The following is a 27,043-nucleotide window of genomic DNA, read 5'->3' as shown; positions in this document are numbered from 1 at the left end:
CCTGGAGTAGATGATCAAGGAGACGGGAAGTGCTTGACTAACTGCATTTTTTACTGTGAAAAAGGAGGATTCTGTAAAGAAGTCGAGAGTGGCCATATCTGTCATTGTTATTTTTGATTTCACATGTCTTTGCTTCTTTTTCAACCTTTGTTTTCAGGTATGCAATGTCATACATTGCTTATCCTTAAACGATATTTTTAATTAATAATAATAATCATCAATATAATAACAAAAAAACAGGGTCAGTGCTATTGCTGCCATACTAATATGAATTACATTAATTGAAATTTAAAAAAGTTACAAAAATATTTCAATAATGAGTACTATGTCCAACTCTTAAAACTTGATATTCCACGTGACGTGATTATTTGTTCAAACATATATCTATCTTTAGATTGTGATTTTTTATATCTATGGTCTACATAACACCCATACATGAAAAGATATATAACTTCAACTCTAATAATTATAACTGAGAAATGACGTGATTATTCATTCGAATTATTCTCTACCATTCCATTGTGATGTTTCATATTTATACGTCCATACATATAACAATACACCCCTTTGCATATAGCCACTTTGATTGAAATAGTTGTGACATAGGACAAAATAGGAATTATGTAAAATTATAATGACAAAAAAAATAAGGATCCGAAGTTTCTCTCCCCATTATCCCTTATATATATAGATTATCATTATTGTTTTATTTTCAAAATTTAAGAATATTAATAAAACTTTGAAAGTTTAGGAATACGTTTGAAATAAAATACTAACTACTTCTATCTAAAACTAGTAGCAAAAGTATATTTTATTTATTTATTTTGTAAAAGCAAGAGTATATTTCATTTAATTTTTTTTAAAAAAAAGTTTAATGGTATTATTGATTTTTGAAAAAAGTATTTTATATAATGGAGTCTAAAAAAATAGGTCGGACTGTTATCAAATATAGAAAAACGAGCCAACTAATTTACAAATATAGCAAAATGTTTGTCTATCAATGATAGATATTGATTCATCAGCATTGTCTATCATGGATAAATAATGATGCTTTATTATATTTGTAAACATTTCCAACAATTTTGTTGCGTTATTTATCTTTATCTTTTTAAAATAAAAAAATAGGTTCATTATGACTTCTATTTATCTATATAGTTCTCTCTTAATTAAAATAGGATTTTGAAATTTATGACTAGAGAATTTCTCTTCAAAACTTATACCTAGATTTGGAAGCAAAAGTTTTCCTCTTTAAACCGGCGAGTACCCGCGCCTTCGCGTTTCACTTCTTATTGTCATCTCAACTTGTATTTCTTTCCTCTTTCCTCTCAACTCTTTGTTTTCTTTCCCACTTCTTCATTTTTACTTTGGTGTCATATCGATTCTAATTGCTCGAGCCCTTTTTTTCCGCCATACCTGAAGGCCAATATAGTTGTAATTCATCAATTTGAGACGACCCAGTTTTTCTTTCCAAAAATTGGAGTGAGTTTTGTACATATAGCATAATTTTGTTTATGGGTTTCTTCTCAAATCTTTGTATATGGCAGTCTTATTGTTCTTTGTTATTCCCTAATTCAAATTTAGTTTTTATGAACTACTGGGTTTTTCATTTTGTTCGCAATTTTATTGAAATTGTCAGTATATTTACCCGTTGAGACTTGAGATTAAGTTAATTTTAGAATATGGGTTTCATGTTCATGGCTGTTGTTCGTTGAGACTTGAGATTAAGTTAATTTTAGAATATGGGTTTCATGTTCATGGCTATTGTTGTATTTCTACCTTGGTTTTGTTGTTTTTGAATTGATAATTTTGGAAGTTTCTTCCACGAACTGTATTATGATTATGTTTTATTTATTGAACGGTTCCTGCTGCTGTGTACTGTAGTTATGGAGATAAAGACGGATAGTAACGATGACTCGCTCATTTTAGTTAAGCAAGGAGCTGAAGCTGTGAGTTAAAATCTCTTGTTGTTCATTGATCTGGGATGTTCTTTGGAATAGGGATGAGTATGGATAATTGAATATATTGTTTAGATGTTCACCAGCGAGTATGAGATGGTTTTTGAAAGAGATTAGTGCGTATTCTTTGTAACAACATTTTGAAATAAGCACTAATTAAACGTTTTGGAACTTTCAAAATTACTTTTCACTACACCAAATATGGTGAAGAATTTGAAAAGTGCTTTTAATTTCCAAAAGTCATACTACACCCATCCCAAGAATTACAGTTGCACAAGTCTTTTGATAGTATTTTTGTGGTCTTCATGTATTATTTTACCTTCTTTGTTCTAACCTTGCAGAGAGTGTTTGAGTCTACTTTCGTTGGAAGGAGATCAATTATTAAGGAACGGTTCTCAAAGAAATATAGACATCCATTACTGGATTCCAAGCTTACACTCAAGCGATTGAATGCAGTTTGTTTTTCTTCTGATGAAACACTCTTTAGTTTTAAAGAAATAACTAGCTAAAAGATTTTCTTGCATATATTTGACTGAAACTTCATGTTAGGAAGCAAGGTGCATGACAAAAGCTAGGCGACTTGGGGTTTCTACTCCAGTGCTGTATGCTGTTGACCCGATATTATATACCCTGACATTTGAGTATGTGGAAGGTTGTTCTGTGAAAGATATATTGCTTGAAATTGGGTCAAATGATGGTGATTCAAAACAGTTGAGTGACATTGCAATGCAGATTGGTGTTGCAATTGGGAAATTGCACGATGGTGGTTTAATTCATGGTGACCTGACCACGTCAAACATGTTGATCAGGAATGGTACCAATGACCTCGTGAGTTACATATTTAGTTATTATAACATTCAAAGAGAGGCATTTTAATTGATCTCCGTTGTAAGGGCAACTGTCTTTTGTCAGGTTCTCATTGATTTTGGTCTGAGCTTCACGTCAACTATTCCAGAAGATAAAGCAGTTGATCTATATGTGTTGGAACGTGCACTGCTATCAATGCATTCTTCATGTGGGAATTTGGTAAGTTGGTTTCCCTTGCTTTTGGTTTGTTGTAAAAGAATTTTGTTGTGTCCTCCCCAATTAGTCATTCGTTTCTGTAAACAGATATATATTTTTATATATTTTTTTAAACAAGCAACGATCTATAAACTGAAATATTCATGTCTATTAAAGACTTTTGTAGTTTGTTATGCTTGTTTCTAATGATACAATTAGTGATTCACTGAATAAGCTGACGAACTTTCCCCCTTCTTTAAGTGTATTTCTTTAACCCTTCCCCCTTGCAGCTTTACTCTTATCTCATGCCCCTTGCCCAGATCTCTAGCTATTCTCTCTATAGTTCTCCATCCTTACTTATTCATAATTTTCCAGAACCACCCTTATAACCGCTGAATAGTTGCTAGTTCTCATCAAGTTATTATGCCATGAATATATGAATATGCAAATCTCAGGGTAGAATTCCTAGCATAGTTGTCGAATGAGGTTCCCTTTTGAATAAATATTTGGAAAGTTATTACAAACAGGCCCTTCTAAATTCAGTCATGAATGCCACAATTCACCTGTGGTGTTTACCATAAACAACCGACAACTTATTTCTGGGAGCACGATGTATTTCTTCACATATTCATATTAAAATATAATCACTGAAACGCTTCACCCCTGTTGTTGGGGCTGCAGTGGTATTCTCTTGGTAAGGTATCTGAGAATTAGGACCATATTCTTTGAAGGTGTGCGTTTGTTTGCTCCATTTGAGACTTCTTTTTGGAGAGCTTTGGAGTTAGTTATGCCCATTACAGAGATTGTTGCCTTACATTGAAGGAGTAGGCTTTCTTTCACCCTCTCTTCATGGATAAGAGTAGTATCCTTTAGAGTGTTGTTTGTTGTGCTGTGTTATGGGGGGTATATCTGGCTTGAGAGATTTTTTTTCCCAATATAGAAACATTTTATTGATAAATGAAATAAGGGGTATCAATGAGACAAGGGGAATGACCCCAACACCTATAGGTGACTACAACAAAGATCTGGCTTGAGAGATGATAAAACCTTGGGTGAATTGGAGAGGTCTAGTTCCTTGGTAGGTTTGAAACCTCACTTTTGGCTTTTGTAATTACTTGTTAGGCTTGGGTAAATAGGCGGGGATATGACTTTAATAAAGGGCTAAGAGGTCATGGGTTCAATCTATGGTGGCCACCTACCTAGGATTTAATATCCTACGAGTTTCTTTGACACTTTAATATTGTAGGTTCAAGCGGGTCGTCCTGTGAGATTAGTCGAGGTGCGCATGAGCTGGCCCAGACACTAACATATATTAAAAAAAAAAAAACTTATTAGGCTTGGCATCGATTGTTTTAGATGGGAGCCCTTTTTTTGTATGGTTAGACTTATGTTAGGTCACCTATCAAGCATGTGTACACAAGGAGGGGCAAAAAGGGGCTTGCACCATCGACAGATGGGTAGCTTTTAGTGGGCCCGCCGTACGGCCAGCAGGGGAATGTTGGTATTTAAATGTTTTGTTGTGCTAGGGTTAGTTATCTTGTATTTTGTGTATGAACAGTAGTTTTGGTGGAGAGGGCAGCCCTCTTGGTTTTATTGGTTGTAAGTTAGTATTACATTGTTTGTTTCCCTTGTTCTAGAATTATCTTAACGTGAATACCATTTAAGTGAGGAAGAATCCTTACAAGTGGTTTTAGAGCCGTTCGGGAACCTGGGGAAGTGGATGAAGATGATGTAGAAATAGAATGAGGAATGGTTGAGCACAATGGAAAACGATATTGGGATTATCATGCAGGAATTGTAGAGGCTGCGGGCGTTGGAAAAATCGGTGGAGAAGATTCAAGCAATGTTGACTGAGATGTATGGTGACCGTCAAAGACAACAAGGATCGTCGGAGGTGATTAATACCCCACAGGAAAGAGAAAAGAGAGACCGGAAGAGGATTTAGAGGGAGTTGAAGAAGCCGAAGAAGGGGAATCATCCCTAAGGAAAGAGAATGGGGAAGGATAAGAGCGGATTAAGTTCAAGAAACTCGAGATGCCCGTTTTTAACGGGGAGGATCTGGATGGTTGGTTTTTTAAAGTGGAACACTACTTCTAGTTGCATCTGCTTATTGAGAAGGAGAAGTTGAAAATTGCGATCGTAAGTATGGAGGGGAAGGTGTTAAACTGGTTTTGCTAGGCGGAGAATCGTCGAAAATTTAAGTCATGGAAGGAGATCAAACAAAGAATTTACGTTCGTTTTCGGTCGTGGGAGTGGGGAATACCGTGTGCTCGGTTCTTGACGATCAAGCAAGAGGGAACCATCACAGAATATTTACAAAGGTTCGAAGAGCTGTCGACACTATTGTCGAATTTGGCGGAGGACGTCCTAGTCAACACATTTACGAACGGGTTGGATCTGGTGATACAGGCGGAGGTGTTCGCCATGAGAGTAGTGGGCCTGGAGGAGATGATGGACGTGGCCCAATTTGCTGAAGATCGTATAGACATAGGTCGTACGGCCCATGACCTATATGGGAAAGATTGGAAACCAGCCTAAAAGCCAACGATAAAAAATACAGAGGGTAGTATGACCTATACGGTCACGTGGGCAGAGAAGGTACAATTCCCAGGTACCGAGTGCTGGAACAAATCGACGAGATCCTCCTTTTTGTAGATGGACAGACTCGGAGTTGCAAGCGAGGAGGGAAAAGGGTCTGTGTTACTGATGCGATGAGCCATTCAGTAAGGGTCACCGTAGCAAAAACAAAGAATTACGCCTCTATGTAGTAGTTGATGACGTGGAGGATACTGATATTGAAGAAATGCAGGTGGAGGATCGCATGTTGGAGGTGAGTCTCGTGGTCGAGTTGTCGTTGAATTCGGTAGTGGGGTTAACCACATTGGGCACTTTTAAACTCAAGGGGATGATCGAAAAGCAAGAAATTATCTTTATGGTAGACTCTGTGCCCATGCATAACTTTATAGGGCAGTGTGTGGTAGAGACCTTGAAATTGTTAGTGACAGAGGCGGCCAACTATGGTATTATCATGGGTTCCGGGGAAGCTGTCCAAGGAAAAGGCATGTACAAAGGGGTGACGGTTGACCTACCCATGATAACTTTTGTGGATGACTTTCTACCGATGGTGTTGGGAAATTTGGACATGGTGCTAGGCATGCAATGGCTAAAGAAAACAAGGGTCGATGACAATCGACTGGAAGGAGTTGATGATGACCTTCACGGTAGGGGAATCGAAGGTGGTATTAGAGGGGAACCCGGTGCTTGCTAGAATGGAAGTCTCCCCGAAGATGTGTTCCACATGCTTGAAGGCCTACCTTCGGCACGACAGATTGACCACCAGATCCAACTGAAAAGGGGGACCGACTTGGTCAACATGAGACCCTGCCGTACCCGCACGCGTAAAATAACGAGATCGAGAGGTTAGTTAATGAGATGATGGATGCCGGAATCATCCAACCAAGTATAAGTTCATTTTCCAACCCTGTCATATTAGTTAAAAAGGACAACTGGCGTTTTTGTGTGGATTATCGAGCATTGAATCGGGTCACGGTTTCAAATAGATTCCCTATTCTGATGATCGATGAATTGCTAGATGAGCTGATTGGGACCTACGTTTTTTCCAAAATTGACCTGAAACCCAGGTCCCACTAGATAAGGGTTCAGGTAGAGGATATACCAAAGACCGCATTTTGGACCCATGAGGAGCATTACGAGTTTTTGGTCATATCGTTTGGGTTGACCAAGGCACTGACGACGTTTCAAGCTTTTATGAATCAGGTTTTTCGACCTTATTTTCGAAAATTTATACTTTTGTTTTCCGATGACATTTTGGTTTACAGCAGGGACATGGTTTTCCATTTGGAACATTTGACTGTGGTACTCCTGCTCCTCCGTAATCATAGCCTGTATGCAAACAAGAAAAAGTGGCAGCTAACCAAAACTCGAATTGAATATCTGGGACACTGGGTCTCAGTTGAAGGAATGGAAGCGGATGAAGGGAAGATCTGAGCCATGGTGGAGTGGCCCCTACCAAGAAACGTCAAAGAATTGAGAGGCTTCTTAGGCCTAACGGGGTATTATTGTTCATGGCCAATTATGGAGCCATTGCAGCTCCGTTGATGCGGCTGACTAAGAAGAATGGATTCATATGGTCGGAGGACGTGACAAAGACGTTTGAGGCATTAAAGAAAGCCGTCGTCACATTATCAGTTTTAACTCTACCCGACTTTAACCTCCCATTTGGCATAGAAATGGACGCCTCAGGGACGGGTTTGGGAGCGGTGTTATGATAGAATCGGTGCCCCATCGCCTATTTCAGTTAGGTCCTGTCAGTGTCTGGTTAGGAGAAGTCGGTTTACGAAAGGGAATTAATGGCCATTGTGTTGTCTATGGAAAAATGGCACCACTATTTGTTGGGTCACTGGTTCACAGTCTATATGGACTAGAAGGCGTTGAGATACATCTTAGAACAACGTGATATTCCACGGGGAGTTCAGAAATGGGTGACCAAGTTAATGGGATATGATTTTGAGATCGTATATAGCGCGGGACTTGATAACAAAGTGGCCGATGCTCTCTCAAGAATGTCGAGTGATGCCCAGCTAAATGTGATAGCAGTTCCTTCTTTGATTGATTTGAGTGTGGTCGATAAAGAAGTACAAGAAGATCCGAAACTCAAGGCCATATTTAACAAGGTAGCCCAAGAGAGCGAGAGAGTTCCCAATTATATAGTGCATCGAAGGAGTTTGTTTCATAACGGCATATTAGTCCTTTCTTGTTCCTTGAGTTTACTGCCCACAATTCTTCACACCTTCCATGATTTGGTGATCGGGGGACATTCAACATAATTGCGGACATACAAACGGATAGCAGCTGAGTTGTTTTGGAAGGGAATGTGCTCGGATGTCAAGCAATACTTGGAACAGTGCGATGTTTGCCAGAAAAACAAAATTCAAGCATTATCCCCCGTTGGACTATTACAACCTTTGCCGATTCCCGATTATGGGAGGATACGATGGACTTCGTGGAGGGCTTACCCTGATTGAAGGGATTTGAGGTAGTCTTTGTGGTGGTGGACCATATGAGTAAATATGCTCATTTCATGGCCGTGGGCTATCCATACTCGGCTAAAACTGTTGCAGCGGTGTTTATTAAAGAGGTGGTGCGCCACCATTGATATCCCCGTTCCATCATATCGGATAGGGATCACGTTTTCCTTAGCCACTTATGGAAGGAATTGTTCCGTTTACAAGGCATCGGTTGAAGAGAAGCACGACATACCACCCTTAAATCGACGGACAGATTGAGGCTGTGAACAAATGTTTGGAAATGTATCTTCATTGTTTCTGTTAAGAGAAGCCCAAGACGTAGAGTGAGCGACTATCGTGGGTGGGGCTTTGGTACAATACATCATATCACACCTCCATAAAAACCGCTCTGTATGCTGTAGTTTATGGGAAGCCCCCGCCGCCGATTGTTTCTTACGGACATTCGGGTACCACGGCGAACGACTAAGTGGAAAAACAGTTGCAAGATAGAGACGAGATGAGACCTTGGCCGTTCTGAAGGACCACCTCTTCTGCGCATAGGAACCGATGAAGAAATTTGCGGACGTTCATAGAAGGAAAATTCGAAGTAGGGGACTAGGTTACCTCCATATAGATAAAAGACTCTGGCCAAGAAGCATTGTGAAAAGTTAGCCCCGAGATTCTTTGGACCATTTAGAGTTAGGGGTCGAATTGGCGAGGTAGCTTATTTGTTAGACTTACTGGAGACAGCCAAGGTTCACCCGGTGTTTCATGTCTCCCGATGGAAGAAAGCCGTGGGAAATCACCAAGTTGTGCAGCCTGATGTTTCGTTGCTGGATGACCATATGGAATGGGTTCTGGAACCCAGCAAAGTCGAACAAGTACGCTGGAACAAAGCTGAGAGGGAATGGGAATGCTTAGTAACCTGGAAAGACCAACTGGAGCACGAAGCACCTGGGAGTCCTATGCAGCCTTCACCGCACAATTCTCTGATTTCCACCTTCTCCATGGGATAATGTCAGGCTACCTATCACGCATGTGAACAAAGGGAGGGGCAAAAGGGGGCTTGCACCATCGACAGAGTGGTAGCTTTTAGTGGGCATGCCCTACGGCCAGTAGGGGAATGTTGGTATTTAAATGTTTTGTTGTGCTAGAGTTAGTTATCTTGTATTTTGTGTGTGAACAGTAGTCTTGGTGGAGAGGGCAGCCCTCTTGGTTTTCATGGCTGTAAGTTGGTGTTACGTTGTTTGTTTTTATCTTTGAACTCCATTTCCCCTGTTCTGGAATTATCTTAACATGAATACCATTCAAGTGGGGAAGAATCCTTACAACTTACACTTCCTTTTATCGGGCTGTTATTTTGTCTCTTGTTAGCTTTCTTGTTTTGACTAATGAAAGCCTGGTTTCTTGAAGAAAAAGAAACATTGGAAATAAACACTAATGTAGAAAATTTCCCTCCTAAATCAATGGTTAAGCTGCAAAGTTTTTTCATACGTTTGTTGTATGAAGGAGCACATGGTGGCCACCTACGTAGGATTTAATATCCTACGAGTTTCTTTGACATCCAAATATTGTGGGGTCAGGTGGTTGTCTCATAAGATTAGTTGAGGTGCACGTAAGCTAGTCCGGACACTCATGGATATAAAAAAAGAAAAAAAGAAAAAAAAAAGCACATGAGAAATGAGGGTCGATGGGGGAATGCATTTAGTTAGGGAAAAGCATTGCAATGTGATAACTGCTTATTGCTGTTGTCGCCTCCCATCGAAAATTTATATATTTTTGGCATTGAATCTACTTGCTGACAGATTGGGTTGAATTGAAACTCAAACTGAATTTTCTTTGATGGTTCTACTTTCATAGATGGAGTTAATTCTTGCTTCATACCGGAAGACTTCGAAGCAATGGTCGTCAACCTCAAACAAATTAGCTCAAGGTGGGGAATGTCTTTTATCGTTCTTTTTATTTTTACTTTTGTATCAATTTCATTCCATATGATTCATTAGTTTACTTCTCTTGTTTTCAAATTGATTCGTGTACAGTGCGTCAGAGAGGCCGAAAACGCACCATGGTTGGTTAAGTAACTTCATTTTTAATCTGTTTTGTTGGATTATCAGTTGACTCCTTGTTGTAGACTCATTGAACTTCTTGAACAATGTATCTAATTATTCTTAACCTTACAACAAATCAACAATTATGTTTTCTGGATGGCATTTTTACGGGATAAAACCATTCTAAACTCTTGTATTTACATATAATATAAAGTCCATTTTAATTTTTAACTACAAAATTCATGCACTCAATTGAATCAGGGGAATTTTTATTGTTTTGGTGCACTGTAATGAGATCTGACTGAGCTTAATTAGATATGATTATTGTAAGTTTGATTTTTACAGTTGTGTAGATACTTTCCCCCTGTTTTGGGTTTTGGATATTATGAAATCCAACTTTGATTTTTATTAATTTGAGTATACCATAGTGGAAGACAATAATCTCTATGTTCGGTCCTTTGATTCTCTATCACGAAGTCAAGGAAGTTTTAGTTTTCCATTTTGCTTCTTTTAGGAAGTTTTAGTCATCCCATTAACTTTAGTCTTTTAAATCCGGGAGTTTTTAACTTTTTAAAGGCTTGAATTCTAGAGTTAATATCTCCATCTATAAAGATTGTATTTGAGGTGCAAATTTATTTAATATAGAGTTAGAAAGTTTGAGTTTAGGATGTAGAATTGAGTTATCAAGTCAATGATATTTGGTGTTATTTGTAATCTAAAAATTTATGATCTTTTGGTGGTTATTTTTTTTTTAATACAAATTTCAAATTGTTATAGCTTAATTGAGATGTAACTTAAAACCTTTACATATATTTTACAATTTTTTTTAACATGTAACCATTGTACTTGATAGGCAAAATAGTTTTGTTTCATATAAATCATAAAATTATAATGTACTTTCACATTAGTTGAATGTATGAGTGTTAATATGAAAAAAAAAAAGGTCATTAAATGGTTTAGAGCTTTTTATGGCATCCTTTGCCAAATTGTAGGTCAGGATTTATTATGCATGTAGGTTCGTGTTGGGAATGTGGTCAAAGTTTCACATTGGTTAGGTAAAAGGATGATCATGGATATATAAGAAAGAACAACTACTAATATCAATGGTATAAGACATTTTGGGTGAAACCAAAAGTAAAACCATGATGGTTTATGTCCGAAGTGGACAATATCATACTATAATGGATATTTGAAGGTTCGTTGTTTCTAAAAAGTGATATTAGAGCATATATCATACCATCGTGGATATTTGAAGGTTTGTTGTTTCTAACAAGTGATATTAGAGCATTGGGCCTGACCTAGCTATATCAATTGAATCCTCTGGTGTTAAACAAAGAAGTAGAGAGCATAGATGTCATGGTGATATCCATTTGTGGTTAGGCTTTTGGTAGGCAATGTGCTTAAGTGTAATTTGGAACTACTCCGTGGTTGAGCTTGCGATGTGCTCAAGTGTAATTTAGAGAGACGATTATTTGAAAGGAGTCTTGATGATCTTTTTTTTAGAGGAGGATTGTTAGAATTGCGATCAAAGTCCCATATTGGCTAGATAAGGGAATAATTCAGAAAGATAACTAGACAACAAAAGTCTCTTTGGATTGCTTAAGAAAAAAACGTATTTCAAAGAGTCTTTTGCATTTAAACAATTTTTATAAAAACGGTTTAAAATAAAAATACAAATGTGTTTAATTACATTTTCTCAAAAGTATTTTTATTTATAAATTTATTTGGTTTGGCTATATGCTCAAAGTGTTTTTGTTAATGTTAAATTACTATATGAGATGGTTATTAAAAATTATGAACTAATAATTTCATTTTTTTTTATTTAAAAACACTTTCATGGTCAAGTTTCTTTTCTATTAATTTTTTTTAGTAAATAATCAGTTGAGTTGGTCGTTAGAGTTAGTTATTGGAGATTATCAATGGAGTTGGTGGTCGAATTGGTAATCGGAGGTGATCGTCCAAGTTATTGGCCATTGAAGGTAGGAGTGTTCAAATGGACTATAAGGGTTGGGTTGGGTTATTTATTATTATTTTTTTTTGGTTGGGTTGAGTTGATTTTTTAAATTTTTCTTGGATTGGGTTGGGTCTAGGGTTGAATAAAAAAAATTTGGTTGACCCAACCCAACCCAAATTACATATATATTAATAAAATATATATTTCTTTTAGAATTGATAAATTTGTGAATTCTTTATATTTTTCTTTTAAAAATGTTTGTTTTTGTATAAAGTTTGTAATAGATATTATAGATATTTGGTATGTAAGAATTTAGTTCTATGAGATTTTAATTATTAGATATATTTGTAGATAAATTTAAGTATTTTAAATTAAGAAGAAACAAAAAAAATAATAACCGACAACCCAAAAAAAAATAATAATAATAACCGACAACCCAACCCAACCCTACCCAAAATTTGGGGGTTGGATTGGATTGGAGACCATGTGTTTGGTCATTTTGGTTGCCAACTTGACTGACCCTAGGTTGGACAAAACAAATGCCACAACCCAACCCAACCAAATCCATATACACCCCTAGTTGAAGATGTAACTGCGAGGAGGTGGATGTCGGAGGTGATTGCTAGAGGTGGTCAATAGAGCATCCACCGAAGTGAGGTGGCAGTAGTCGCCGATGGTGGTTTTTGCCCGACTTGGGAGTCAAAGGTGGTGATTGGAGTTGTTGGTGAAAATGGTTGCTAGAGTTGGCCATTGGAGGTGTTCGACAGAGCATGTAGCCGACTATGATTGAGCGTCGTTGTACTTGATTGTCAGTAGTGGTTGGCAGGTGGAGTCATTGAAAATATTGGAGGAGTGGAGAAAAAAAGAGGGAAAAATGAAGCTTCTCGATAAATGTGCAAACTTCAATAGTGACATTATGAAATTGGTGTAATTGAGTTATCTACCAATGATTTTGGAAGTTCGGGACCAAACACTGAATCAGTAATTTTAACCAACTCAACTCAAGTTAGTGCCCAAACACATCCTAATAGACTAAGAACTTCTTAGATGTTAGAGTATTTATCGTGTAATAACATTTTAATATATATTATTTAGCATAGGTTATTTCTAAAGCCAAATGGGCCTCTAGGTTTGTAATATTTAAGTTTGCTCTTCTTATATTGTAAAGAGGTTGGAACCCTAAATACTAAACCTCTAATATTATCAATAATCTCCCTAAATTTCTCTCAACCCTTCTACTAGACATGAAATAAAAAATTTAAAGATTTATTGGAGCGTGAAAGGTTAGAAAAATCTATTTAATGCTACATGCCAACGACCAAGTCTGACAACAATCACCATCACCAACAATTGGCAACATACGTTGGTGACCAACTCCAATGGCCACCTTTGCATGGCCAACTCCAACGTTCAACTCTGTTGATGACCACCTTCGACGATTGACTCCAACAATGACTAACTTTGACGGCTAACTTCGACAATCACCTTAGGCAATCGACTCTGTCGATATAACTCTCATTACTCCATAATACATTAAAAAAATGAACATTCCACATTTCATAAGAAAAACCTATATAATACATATACATTTTGTATTTTAAAAAAATTGAGATCCGTTTTTCACCAGACAAATAGATGCACTTTTGTATTACATGCATTCTCAATTTAATTTTTATGTCATATTTATGAACAGTGACGCATACAAATGCTCTAAACCAACCAATATTCATATATAATAAATTGTAACTTACAATGATATAAGATGTAATAAGAAGTTTTAAACTTGATAACCTATTTTTGTGCATATCTACTCTTATCGTCCACAAATGTGAAAGTATGTTGCAAGTTAGTTAATTTTATGAAAAAAAAAAAAAAGGAAAAACAATATTTTATTTACCTCAAGTCCAATAGTTACATGCACAAAACTGTAAAATATGTAAAATTTTTAAGTTGACGTCTATGTATAGTGGAATGGTTAGGAAAAGGTTAAGCAAATAAAAATAGGCATCAGAACAGTAGATTCTTTTAGGTTAAAAAAAACTAACTATGAATACCCTACTTTAATAACTCAACTCTGCACCTGTGATTGTTGCTGATTTGTACCTAAAATTGGAGAAATTATTTGAAATTGCCAAAATTTGGCAAATAATTTTGTATCATTAGATGTAGGAGAGAGAACTTCTAAAAGTACTTCAAATTGACGGCCATTATAAAGCATTCACATTGTAGCAGTTTCATTGAATAAATAATAAATATATTTTTCTTATTGACGACGATGTGCAACCCCTTACAAATGTTCTGAACGTATTTCGATTTACATTTTGGATAAACATTAGTATATCAATATTGACATTGACAACCAACACAACACTAGGAGTTGGAATTTGGCATACTCCTACACATGAAAATTTCATTATTGGAGAAATAGACCATGTCATTATCTTTTCACTATAAATATTCAGGTCAAATTATAGCCATATGGACCAATTTAAAACAATTTACTCGACTCCACAAAATATAATTGTAAAACTTAGAATTTAGTACTCTAATTAAGGAATGTTGTAGAAAAACTTAGAATTTAATACCTAATTAAGTGACAACAAATGCAATCAGTACAACCTATTGAAGAAAGATGTATGACCTCAAATCAAATATGAAAGACTTTCATCTTCTTGATCCTAACTTTGGGGACAACTTCCATATTCATTTCAGTGTTAGCACATATACCACATAGACAAATGAGAATTGATAATGATAAAAAGGAATATAACTTTTTAGTATCTACAACGGCTCAGATAAGCTTACACATCTCTCCCCTAATCTCATAAACTATCAACTTTACTATATTTAATTATCTAGAAACCGATATAATTTTAACATTCTAGATAGATAGGTGACCACTATAGAATATGAACTTATCCTCTAAATGGTATAATATATTAAACCTCAACGCATCTCTAAAATCATGAAATTCTGAAAAATAATTGCTATTGACTTTCATACATACACAAACGTTTATCCAACAGCTTTTTGTGCTAAAAGTTTCAATGATCGAGAGAGGAGGGAGAAATAGAGAGTAAAAAAGAACCAAAACAGAAGAAAAAAAGAAAGCATTACAACTGGAGGGTGGTGTTGGAGGACCTGGCGCATCTTAATATCCCAAAGGTAAAATCTCTACTTTTTGATACACTTCTCTTCAGGCCTTTATACGAACAACAAATGAACCTATTTCATAAAGCAAGCGATTTCAGCAGGTCATTCTCATTTTTCAAACCTAGAAGGAAAGTGGGGATTATGATTGAAGTTGATTACTTACATGCTGGAAGATTTGAAATATCAGCAGAAACCGCACAAGGAATTCCCAAATTTGAGAGAGCACCCCTTATGATTCCGCATGGGAAATATAGATGCATGCTTGTTGCCTGAGCTGCCTTGTTTTCACCATCTGCAGAATTATCCTGTGATTCACTTTGAGGATCCACTGACATGCGTGTAAGCCAGCGGAATCGATTATCTTGCAAAACAAAGGTGCCCTGGGAATCAAAGCAATTTTCTAAATTTAGGCCAAGTTCATGTAGGATAAAGTAAAGTACACAGGAAAAAGAAAGGGCTGCTCCTAGGTTTGGCTTCTGATCTTACTCTATGATTTGTTTTCAAGTTGTCTATCTGCTTTTTGAAGAGTTCAGACCAGAAGTCCTTGCAGATAAATTTGATAGCTTCAAGATGATCAGTGAACCGAGGCCGCTCCATAGTATACCTAGTAAAAATAAAGCTTAACAGTTAAGTTGCAGTATTTAGTCATCAAATACCATGAATACGAAGCCATAAAATGAGCAAAGAAAAATGGAAACTAAGTCATAATATACAGACACTTCCGGCAGGAAATTTCATTAGAGATCAAATACAAAGCTAAAGAAGGAAACAAACGTCATTGGGGAAAGGTCAGAGAGTTCCCATGCTCTCCCAGTTTCTACTTTCCTATCAACACTATAAACCAGAACAAGACAACCTCTAAGAAGGGCCAAAGGACATTATTCATCACAGATTGCAAAGTTAAGGGAATATTACTCAACCTTTACGGCATTACCAAGGATGTCCTCTAGTAAGAGCCTGATCAGGGGTACCCTTCAAATTGATTTTGGAAAGGATATTGCCAGCATACAGTTCATCTAGCAACTCATCTCCAACTCAAATGAGATATTTGTTTGGAATCATTATTCAATTTAAAGCTTTGTAACCAACATAAAAACGTAAGCATTCTCTTCATCAATAAAACACTGCTTGAAAACAATCTAGTGCTCAATGGAACGGTGCCAGTTAAAACATACTGCGAACCAACCACTCAATTTCATCCTTTTGCAATGGTGGACAACAATAGGCGTCGTACATTACATTTATCGAAGACATATAGTTTGGCGTCATCTGCAAACATACTAACTTGGATCACCTCATAAACACGTGACCATTACCCTCAGACCCATGATCAGAACATACATAATGCCCCAAATTTTCTAGTTTTTAAGGGGAAACATTGCTAACTATTCTTCAAATCATACTTTCTAACTAGAAATCCATAAGTCACAAATTTAAAAATCTAGCTTAAATAATGAGTCCTATAACTTTCATAGTTGTATCTAATAGGTCCCTCAATTTTAAATAATGCAAGTTCTTGAACTCTCAAGGTTGTCTCAAGTAGGTTATGGGACCATGATGGTAAGGTTTGTAAGAGGCTTGCTTCTTGGAGAAAGAGTTACTTTTCGAAGGGTGGTAGGCCTACCTTTATTAAGTCAACCTGAGTGGCATTTCAATCCATTTCCTATCCCTTTTAAAATTTCTAGTGTAGTATGTAAAACCATTAAGAAATTAATGAAGAAATTCCTCTGGGGGTTGAGGAGGGGAAAGGTTCTTGTCTTGAGAGGTGGGAGGTGGCATCTAGGCTTCTGGACCTAGGTGGTTTGTGTGTGGACATATTAGGGTAGGGAATCAAGCCTCTCTACCTAAATGGCTTTTGCAATTTCATCATGACACCATGTGGTACAAACTCATTGTTAGCAAGCATGGTCCTCATCCTTTTGAATGGACGTCAGTGTGGTTAAAGTCACTTCTAGAAACCCATGGAAAAATAGCTTGATGGATTTTCTTATCTTTATCAGTATGCTCATAATGTGGTGGGTAATGGAAGGGATACTTAATTTTGGGAGGATAAGTTGTTGAGGGATAGTCCCTGTCCCCTTGCTCCTTGTTTCCTAGTTAATATTAGTAGTCATCATCGAAGCATTACTCGATTGCTTAGATTACTTCCCGTTAAGAGAGACATCTTTTCCTTCTCTCGATTTTCGCTCTTTGTTGACCAATAGGAAAACGACGGATGTTCAAGACTTGTTATCTTGTTGAGGAACTTTCATCTTAACCCCGATTGGAGGGATGTTCACTTTTGGATCCCCTATCCATCCAAAGGCTTCTCTTGTAACTTTCTTTTGGTGTTTGATTAGTAACCCCCCTCCGTTTTTCCCTCTATGTGGAAGGTTAAAATTTCTGCTAACTTGCAATTAGATCTTGGCTTACTAATAAATCTCTTATCACAACAACCTAGTCCATCATACATTGAAATAAACCATGACATATTGGCATTTAACATGTGTACCCAGACAATGATAGACAAACAAGATCCTAGTCCCTGACCTATGTACCCAAACACCCCACCCCAATACTTGTTTTATGTTAAAATATACATGTTTTTATCTATTTCGAAGTATTAGATATATCAATATATACACAAATGTTTTAGAAAAGAAATGTGTCCCATATGTAAATTTAGCCTTTTGCCTCTAGCTAATGGTTTCACTTTTAATCACCTCTTCAAACTCAACTTTCAGAGATAACCTTTCCACTCTCTGTTCAGAGCTCAGGGAACCCACCTCTTCCAATATACCCATCATGGTATTACAGTTCAGTAAATCTTGTTTCTTGATCTTCAAGTCTCCAAATACTTCATGATTCCAAATTTTAAGGGACTCCCTAAAACTGCGAAGCTTACCCAAAAACGATAACCTACCCATATCCCTAAGACCTCTACCTCCACCGCCCACTAGGAGGGTAAATAGGCTCTAAAAGAGGGATGAGACATGCACACATTTCCAAATCTGAAGGGAGTTAGAACCCATTTCAAAATGCCCAAGTCTAAGCACACCAAACAATGATCAGAAGTAACTCTAGACCCTTGCCATTGTCATGCATGCTGTTTTGGTTATTGAGTATCTTGGTCCACATCAATCTACGATGACAGAAGTCAACCTTTTGTCCTCCCGCTTTCAGAATAGAATGCTAGATGTTTTCAATTACACAAAATTCCTTTTCCTTTAAGTGGTGGGGTGTTGGAGGAACACTTCTAACCCGCAATTCTAGTCCCAAATATTGTTGTTCGCATACTCAACTATAAATCTCCCAAACGTACACATTCAGTAAAATAGAAAACGTAGCGATAAAAGAAGTGGGAAATTGAAATCAGAGCCACAGAGCAACCAGAGATCCATTAGCGAACTCTGGAAATCAAATTGTAAGAAACAAAGAAAGCCCAGAAAATTCAAAGAAACAAAAAAGAAGGGTAGAAAGCGGTGGAGGAATACCGTTCGGAGAGCTGATGGCCAACCTGATAGCCAATTGCCTCGATGCGACGGGCGGCAAGTTCCGGCTTATTGGCGTAGAATCGATGGCAATAAGTGGAAACCATTTCCGTCAAAAGACTGTCAACGCAACTCTCTGATACCTCCCTCCCCATGTGTTTCGCTCCGCGATCAAAGTGGAATTGTTGAAAACTGAAGTTCAGTTCAATGGAATTGGAAAGGAAAGCGAGAACAAGATGGAGGATTAGAAGATCGAGTCACTGCCTTGATTCCGCCCTCAATCTAGATTCAACTACTAAATGACGACATGTCGAATGAAATGACTATTCTTTTTTGGTTAATTTTTTAACTAAATTATTGATAATGTCCTTCAATTTTGAACTAACTTTCAATAATAATAATAATAATAAATTTGAGAAGTATCTTTAAACTTTTTTTAAAAATGTTCAAAAATATATTTAATGTTTAATTCTAGATAGAAACAATTATACTCTTAAACTTGAAAGGAATACGTTCGTTCAAAAGGTCCCTCAATTACAAAATTTATTAAATTAAAGAAAAAATTGACTAAATAGTAAATATATGAGGGGGCAAAGTGAGTTGGAAAATAATTAGTTTTTTAATCTTTTCACACATCTATTCTTAAAAAGGTAGGGACCAAAAATATATTTTTTCCAACTTGAAAGGTTAAAAAATGCTTACAACTAATATATGAACATAAATTATTAAAGTTGGAGGTTAATGAAGCCCCTTCCAACCCGTCTCTTCCTACTCGTTGTTGGGTGTCATCAGGAGTGGGCAAGTGAAAATTAAATGTGGGCACAACTTGATCGAATGAGAAAGGTAGAGGTAGGTTAGGGTGGCTCATTCATGATCACTCGAGTTGTGTAATTTTTTGGTAGTTGCAGATTTAAGGGGAAAGGCTGAAGTGTTGGCATGCTTGAAGCTGAAGCACTTTTGAAAGGTCTTATTGTGATTGAGTAGTAATGAGTAGGAAACGATTTGTCGATTGAGATTGAGTCTGGCGCCTTGGAGATTGTTAAGCTTCTTAATTGAGAAGACCGTTCTTTTCCAGAGGTTAGGATTGTTATTGAGGACATTCTTTTTGTAAAAAAAAACTCTGTTAATATTGAAAGCTTTTGTCATATTCCTCGAGAGGAAAACAAAGTTGTTCATGCAATATGACTTTAGCATCCTCTCAAGGCTCTTTCTTGATTTGGAAAGATGTTTTTTTAGAGCGTTTTATTTCTCTCATTCTTGATGAGATGGTTAGGGAGTAGTTAGGGTTGCTACGTGTTTAATTTATGACTTAAATTCGATCTATCTCTGATAATTCTTATTTTTGAGAATTATTGAGCTACTAAACCAAGTATTTTGATATAAAATACATATATTTAGTCTTGAGCAAACAAAAAAATTAAGTGAAATAGTAAATATATTTAGTCATAAATTCTAACAAGAAAGTCGATTGACATGCAGAACAAAGGAACTCTTAATAACATGTAACTCCGTCACTTCGCTCCTTCTTCTCGGTCCACAGCACAAACAGCTTTCCTTCTCTTTCCGAATCACTTCTATTCCTTTCTCCACTTTTCTCTGTGTTCCTTTCTGATTCCCTATTCCAATCCTTTACCCCTTTGGATTTATATCATGAAACTCCCTTCCTTGCTTTTTCTTTTTCAATCACAATATTCCATCACTTTCTGCTATTCACTTCACTCTGTTTTGTTCGTATACCGTTCGAAATGATGACCCAATTCATCAACTAATCCCCCACTTCTTTTCTTTCAACTTTTTGAAGCTGATCAGTTGAGTTCTGCTGACCGGCCAACTCATTGTGTTGTCGCCAATTTCTTGTTGATTGTAATTTGTGAGTTTTCTTATACATTAAACTGTGTAGAGCTGTATTTTTAATATTATATTGGTGATTGTTTATTGTAGAAATCTTTAGGGTGTTTTTTTAATTGTTGGGTTTGAATAATTTAATTGGGTTCTTTGTTTGTATATGGATGCATCATGTCTGGGTTTCTATGATTATGTTTGATTTGTGCCTTTTCTTTTATACACTAATCCCCAAAAGTCTCTGCTTTGATTTTTGTTGTTTTTTGTAATTCGATTGTGCAGGACAAGTGTTTGGTTTAATAGCTGAGTGAAAGTATGGATATGAGGCTTTTAGAAATTCATCCTCGCGAATTGAAGTTCATTTGTAAGTCTACAGAATGAATTATTCTCTCTCTTTAGACTTTTGTTTTGTTGTTTTCAATGGGCTGTTCATCGATCATCTCTGAAACCATTAGGAAATTAATTGCTGCTTTTGTTTCTTACTATGAAACGTTTGATCTTTTGTGGCAAAAGCAAAGTGGTTTTCTTGTTTGGGTGTTGTTTTAGTACCTTTTAGTTTTTGAAATTTATGTTTTAATTCTTTCGTTTGTACTTTGTATGCTAATTGATCAGAGCCGAAGGGGTAAAAAGTTCCTTTGAATAACTATAAACATTTTTCAAATTTTTGTTGGTATTTGGTTGTATGGATAGGACATGGTTTTTATAATTTTGAAGCTCTTAAAAGGTTCTATTTGGATAAGCGCTTAGATTTAGGTTTGAAATGTGTTTTGGACCTAATGCGTTTAGGTGGAACACATTTTTACAAGCAATTTTGATAAATGAACACTAATGAAGTGCTTACTTTTGAAGTATTATAAAAAAACTTTTCAGTTTTTTAAAAGTTTTAAAAGCACTTTTGACTTCATCAGTCGCTAGGAGTTTATAAAGCATTTTTAATTAGTTAAAAGTACTTTTTACTCCTCTAAAACTCACCTTTTGTGCTTTTCCTGAAAGTGCTTATTGAAACGTAAAAGCTATCCCATGCTGAAGTTTTGATGTATGATATTTTCTATGATGTCTGCTCTGGATTTAATTTGCTAAGCTACCTCAAATGGAGTGTCATATCTCCATTTTCTCATTCGCTACTAAGACATTGCTTACTTTGGATTTATTCATTTATTATTATTTTTTGTATGAACAAGGATATGCTATTTTCCACTTCATTTTATCATTCATTCCATTTTTCAAATTTAGAACTAATATCGTTCATATTTCCTTCTATTGGCTCCAGTTGAACTAAATAAACATAGCTTATGCTCAATTCAACTCACAAATAATACACTCGACCATGTTGCTTTTAAGGTATGGGTTGCTGATCTTCCTCTGTGTCTCTGTCTCATTTTTTTCTCTCTCTTGTACTTTTCAAAGTCAATCAAAGTGATTTATGATTCATTAGGTAGAGATAACATGTTAAACAGTATGCAAGATAATGGATATATATATATATATATTTTTTTTTTCCAGGTTAAGATCACATCCCCGAAGAAGTACTTTGTCCGACCAAAGGTTGGAATCATCGTGCCAAACTCAACTTGCGAATTCACGGGTATATACTTTTGACTAGTTAAGGCTTTATATTTACTCTCATTCTTGTTTCAGGAGGGGAAGAGGGAATGTATGGGTGCCATTTTTATTTCTAGAAGTTGATAAATTGAAGTCATGGAATCATGAGTGATCTTTTATCTTAAATAGCTTTAATGAGGCCTCATTTTGGCTACGTTCTTCTGCTTCTAGCATCTTTGCTTGATTAGTTTTAGCATCATTTTTTCTATGCTTTCATTTCATGGCGCAGTCTGTAAACCTTTTTTTCCTCCAACTTTAGGGCACAGCTTGTCTAGTTTGACCTGCGTAGATTTTTAGGCCAATAGTTATATTGGTCATTATGAAATGGAATTAGTTGTTCTTGATGAAATACTTGATGTGTTGATAATTTCTAACTGATTTTTTATCCCTCTCTCCTACTTTTTATTTATTTATTTATTATTTTTATTTATTTTAAATCTTATATTTATCTTGACATCACTGTGTGAGGCCTTCAATCAGGAAACGATATTCTAGAAAGGGCAGTAAGGGGAAATCACACTCTACAAGTTAGTTTTGTAACGCAGAATAGGAAAGGAAGAGGGGCCCAATAAGGATGTGGGCTATATATACGTCTGGGAGTGAGGAATGTTTCTTTCAATGCTTTTTGTGAATTTTCTCTTGGTTGCAAGAAAGGAGAGATTACCCACCTTCACTAATCAATTTTGTATCGCCTCAAAACTCAACTTTCCTCTGTTTATCAATATATAGTAAGGGAGAAACCTTACACAATGATTGGCTCAAGTGCTTAGATTTAGGTTTGAAATGTGTTTTGGACCTAACGCGTTTAGGTGGAACACATTTTTACAAGCAATTTTGATAAATGAACACTAATGAAGTGCTTACTTTTGAAGTATTATAAAAAAACTTTTCAGTTTTTTAAAAGTTTTAAAAGCACTTTTGACTTCATCAGTCGCTAGGAGTTTATAAAGCATTTTTAATTAGTTAAAAGTACTTTTTACTCCTCTAAAACTCACCTTTTATGCTTTTCACAGCTTGCACTAATCATGGGCTATCCTCTGTTTTGTCATATTGCTCTCATTATTTCATTACCCCTTTCTCTCTGTCTTTCCAAATTTTATATAATGGCTCTTAATGTAGTTAGGATGCAAGCACAAACGCTGGCCCCACCTGATATGCTATGCAAAGACAAGTTCTTAATCCAGAGCACAGTAGTTCCTGCTGATACAACTGATGTGGACATAACCTCTACCTTGGTAAATGCTTCTACTAGAATTTATTATGTATAATTGTCTATTTTTTTTTGGAATTTAACGTTTGTTTCCTTAACTTTCAGTTTGCCAAAGAAGGTGGGAAGTACATCGAAGAACAGAAGTTGGGTGTAACCCTTGTTAGCCCATCCATTTCTCCAGTGGTTTCCCCAGTTGATGAAGCATTAAAGGAGGAGGAAGTGGCTCTTGCAGTTACAGAACCAAATAATCTATGTAAAGCAGTGGAGGAGATTGTAGACCAGGAACCTTTAAACAAAAACCATGTAATGACTAATGGAGTTCACAGCCTGCCGCTAAAATACATTATTACAATTTCTCAAACATGCCCTTTTTCTATGCTTGCTTCATAAGACATTTACTTTTATCCCAAGTTGATTAGGATCCTTAGATAAGCAATCATGGTAGAGCGTTTTTGAGAATGCATTGGAGTGCATCGAAACTTGGCACATGACAATAGCTAAATGTTTTGTTGAACCTGTGATGAGATGCATATCTCTACCAATCTAGCTATAACCATTTTTCTTTGCTTATCAAATCACAAAATTTTGGTTGTCCTATGAATTGTACCAGGTTCCCGGCAATGCTACGGAGCCTAGAGATGTCAATGAAGAGGAGCCTGAACCATCATGTTTACCTAATGACTTCATAGATGGCAATGAGGAGAATCTGGAAATGATAAAGCATCTCGAGGAGTTGAAGTTAAAGCTGAGTGAACTCGAGTTGAAGCTTTGTCAGGTCAGTCTTCCATTAAATATTACTCCAATATTATGAACTCTGAGCATAAGGATGAAGTGGAAAGACGGTCCGAAAACCTTATTTTACTGTTAACTGAAAAAGTTCTGCTAAACGGTAATGTGAATTGATGAACTTTCTTTACAGGCTCAAAATGCCATTTCAAAGCTAAAGGAGGAGAAGCAAATAAGCATCCAAGAAACCAAATTCTTGAAGGAGAATTTTGTAATTTCCTTTACAATTTTAATTTTTCCTTGAACATATAATTCTTATCACCATCACGAGACGGATGCCGTTTATTGTTGCCTACTTTATATCATGAAAATATATCTGAAGACAGTTTATGATTTCTGTTGGTCTGTTGAAGTCCAAATATAGTTTTTTCTGTCAACGTCCATAGATACCTACATGAACTTTCCTCCAGTTTTCTTCAATTGAAATGAGGTCAGGGGTTACAAATTTAATGAATGAGCTTTGATAGCGATATCTAGTAGGCCCCAAAACTTTAAACGGTTTAATTACCTTCTAAACTTTAAATTATGATTTTGTATAGTTACCTTAGTGTTAAATGATAATGCAACATTTAGTGGTAAATGTTGGCTGCTTTAGCAGAATATGGTAGGCAAAGGATTAAGGGAGTGGATAATAGGAGAAAATAAGTGTCATAGTTTATTACAGGGATTTGATGTTACATTCCTTTCAACTAGACAGTACACTAAGCATATTGCTTTATTTTTTCTAGGTGTACACTTTTGTCCCAGTCATTTAGTCAATGGTATTAATATAGAATAACAGTTTCAAAGTTCAGTTTAGATATATAAAACATTGAACTTTGAAAGTTTGAAATACTATAGTAAAATCTACTGCGTTTTGAGGACTGTTTGTTTCAGCAATGGCGAGAATTTGAAGCCGTTTTTCATTGGATTCTTGCTAAATTGGACATCTGATTAACAATATGACTACATGTTCAAGTTCTATAGCTGCAAATTTGTTGAACTATGGTTTATTTTGAATCTCAAATTCCTGAAGGCTGTGCATTTGCTAAATTTGCAGTCGGAGTTGAGGAAGACAGAGCTCAACAAAGTTCAAGTTGGCTTTCCTGTTCTGTATCTCTACATGGTGGCAATTGTATGTACTTTTCTAGGACGCCTCTTGAGGTAGTAAAGATTTCTCGTGTTATTATATGAGTGTCATCTTCTGCATAAGGAGGGATTGGTATATAGCTTTGAAGTTAGAATAATTGTATAGGTTCTATTCCCCTTATGGCTCCCTCCCGGTTTTCGGATACCGCTTCTGTTGTGAAGTGAATTTGAACATAACTTAATTAGTTCGACATTAATGTCACTCCCAACTTGAGTATGGCATAATGTGGGAAGTTATCGATGCTCACGAGTCTGAATTGATATACATTTTAGATGTGTTATAGTGCTAATATTAATATTGTTATATTATTGTAGACATCTTTGTCAGTCTTTTACTGGTTTTTTTACCTTCTACTTTTCAATTGGTTGCTATAGTTAGCGAATGAAAATTTAAAGATTATTTAAATCGTTGTATTAAGTTTTTGTCAAAATGTCGATATTTTCATGTTTCCATGAGTTCCACATTGACATGAGAGGGAATTAAAAATAAGTAATAAAATGTCAATAATGAAAAATATAATATAAATAATAGACATGTTAACTTGTTTAAAAATGATTAAATATTTATTTACTATTTATTTTTTTTTTTAAATTTTTGTTTTTATAATTTTTGTAAGAAATGTCTATTGACACTAACATTTTATGATATTTTCATCAACATTTTCGTATAATTAAGACTGATATTTTTGTCGACATTGGCATTTTAAACTTTTGATTAGCATATTAATAATTCATAATAAAATTTTATATTAAACAGTTAAAAGATAGCATAAAACATCAACGGTAAATGTATTTTTCATGGCAATAACAAATAGGCCCTAAAGGTAATTATTGACTAAATTAATTGAAAAATATTGCATCATCTTATATTTATACGTGATTCTTTCCGTTAATTGAAAAAAATTTAATTCACTACACCAACCAAAAAATATTTAAAATTATAAATATCTTTTCATATATATCAAATACAGTAACCTCAATATTAGTTTGAATCAAAATTATGAAAAATTTTATTGAAGTATTTCTTATTCATGTACATAATTCTTACAATAATTGGTAAAATTTTAATTTCCTACCCTAACCAACAAATAATAATTAAGTTATAAATTTCTTACCATCTATATCAAATTTAATTTATTTGTGATAATTTAAATATTATTTTGAAAATCAAAGTTTAAATTTTGTTTTTTACTTACATAATCATATTTCATTTTCTACTTTTAAATATTCATGTGTAGATTTGACATACAATTCGAGATGCCATTGTAGTGCAACTTTTGTAAAATTGGAGCACTAAGCTTATCTGAAAGAATCTGAATCTCTCACCTCTTGATTGCACATTTACAAAATTTGGATTTTTTTTAAATAATGTTATTTTAATATATATTAACAAAAATAGGGTAGGGTTGAAAAGATTGACAAAAATAGGTTTTTTAATCGTGTACCCGGTACACGATTACGCCTAAATTGTGTACTCGGTTCACGAGTGCCCGTGCTCTGGTACGTGCATACTGCCAATGTGGTAGTCATGCAGCATTGACTGAGGTAATCGTGTACCCAGTACACGACTTCGTTCTCCATTAAACCGCAACGCCTCTTCTTCTTCCTCCATCCGAAAACCTGCTCATTTCTTCCTCCGGTCGTGAGCTTTTTCTCTTGTTGCTGCCACTTTGAGTCGATCTACTGAAGGATTTTCTTCATCCGAAGCGTTTTCTTTGAAGGTAAAGTTTTTTCTTTAATTTTCCCCAATATATGTATTTGTTTATAAAAATGAGAATCAAGTTCAAAAATGTATAGTTTATGGATTCATGATTTAAATGTATAGTTTATGGACTGATTTTGTTTGCATTTGGGTTGAACTAAATG

At 35.7% G+C, this 27,043-nt stretch overlaps 3 protein-coding genes across 7 annotated transcripts; 2 read left to right on the top strand and 1 right to left on the bottom strand.

The window, feature by feature from the left end:
- Positions 1-1,192: 1,192 nt before the first annotated feature.
- On the top strand, positions 1,193-10,292 carry LOC120072285 (EKC/KEOPS complex subunit bud32). 4 transcript variants are annotated; one of them, XM_039024735.1, is made up of 7 exons: positions 1,193-1,256; positions 1,882-1,946; positions 2,297-2,410; positions 2,505-2,783; positions 2,868-2,981; positions 9,845-9,917; positions 10,024-10,292. In XM_039024735.1, the coding sequence occupies exons 2-7, from the start codon at positions 1,884-1,886 to the stop codon at positions 10,059-10,061; spliced, it is 681 nt and encodes a 226-aa protein (XP_038880663.1). In that variant the 5' UTR covers positions 1,193-1,256; positions 1,882-1,883; the 3' UTR covers positions 10,062-10,292. The 4 variants fall into 4 exon arrangements, with proteins under 4 accessions (XP_038880663.1, XP_038880661.1, XP_038880662.1 ...); XM_039024733.1 differs by having other exon boundaries at positions 1,193-1,479; XM_039024734.1 differs by having other exon boundaries at positions 1,223-1,304.
- A 4,648-nt stretch (positions 10,293-14,940) lies between these two features.
- Positions 14,941-18,917, bottom strand: LOC120070832 (trafficking protein particle complex subunit 6B). Its single transcript, XM_039022720.1, has 4 exons — positions 18,613-18,917; positions 15,626-15,743; positions 15,303-15,519; positions 14,941-15,211 (listed from the first exon to the last, which is right to left on the bottom strand). The coding sequence occupies exons 1-4, from the start codon at positions 18,762-18,764 to the stop codon at positions 15,183-15,185; spliced, it is 516 nt and encodes a 171-aa protein (XP_038878648.1). The 5' UTR covers positions 18,765-18,917; the 3' UTR covers positions 14,941-15,182.
- A 1,159-nt stretch (positions 18,918-20,076) lies between these two features.
- Positions 20,077-25,491, top strand: LOC120070621 (vesicle-associated protein 1-3-like). 2 transcript variants are annotated; one of them, XM_039022434.1, is made up of 9 exons: positions 20,077-20,479; positions 20,734-20,815; positions 21,722-21,792; positions 21,955-22,036; positions 23,173-23,288; positions 23,369-23,566; positions 23,874-24,038; positions 24,183-24,260; positions 25,089-25,491. In XM_039022434.1, the coding sequence occupies exons 2-9, from the start codon at positions 20,767-20,769 to the stop codon at positions 25,194-25,196; spliced, it is 867 nt and encodes a 288-aa protein (XP_038878362.1). In that variant the 5' UTR covers positions 20,077-20,479; positions 20,734-20,766; the 3' UTR covers positions 25,197-25,491. The 2 variants fall into 2 exon arrangements, with proteins under 2 accessions (XP_038878362.1, XP_038878363.1); XM_039022435.1 differs by lacking the exons at positions 20,077-20,479; positions 20,734-20,815; positions 21,722-21,792; positions 21,955-22,036 and adding an exon at positions 22,081-22,817 and having other exon boundaries at positions 23,066-23,288.
- The last annotated feature ends 1,552 nt before the right edge of the window (positions 25,492-27,043 follow it).

This window comes from Benincasa hispida, chromosome 2 (assembly GCF_009727055.1).
Source record: "Benincasa hispida cultivar B227 chromosome 2, ASM972705v1, whole genome shotgun sequence".
In the NCBI taxonomy this organism is placed as follows: domain Eukaryota; kingdom Viridiplantae; phylum Streptophyta; class Magnoliopsida; order Cucurbitales; family Cucurbitaceae; genus Benincasa; species Benincasa hispida.
This window is presented reverse-complemented; position numbering and strand designations above follow the sequence as displayed.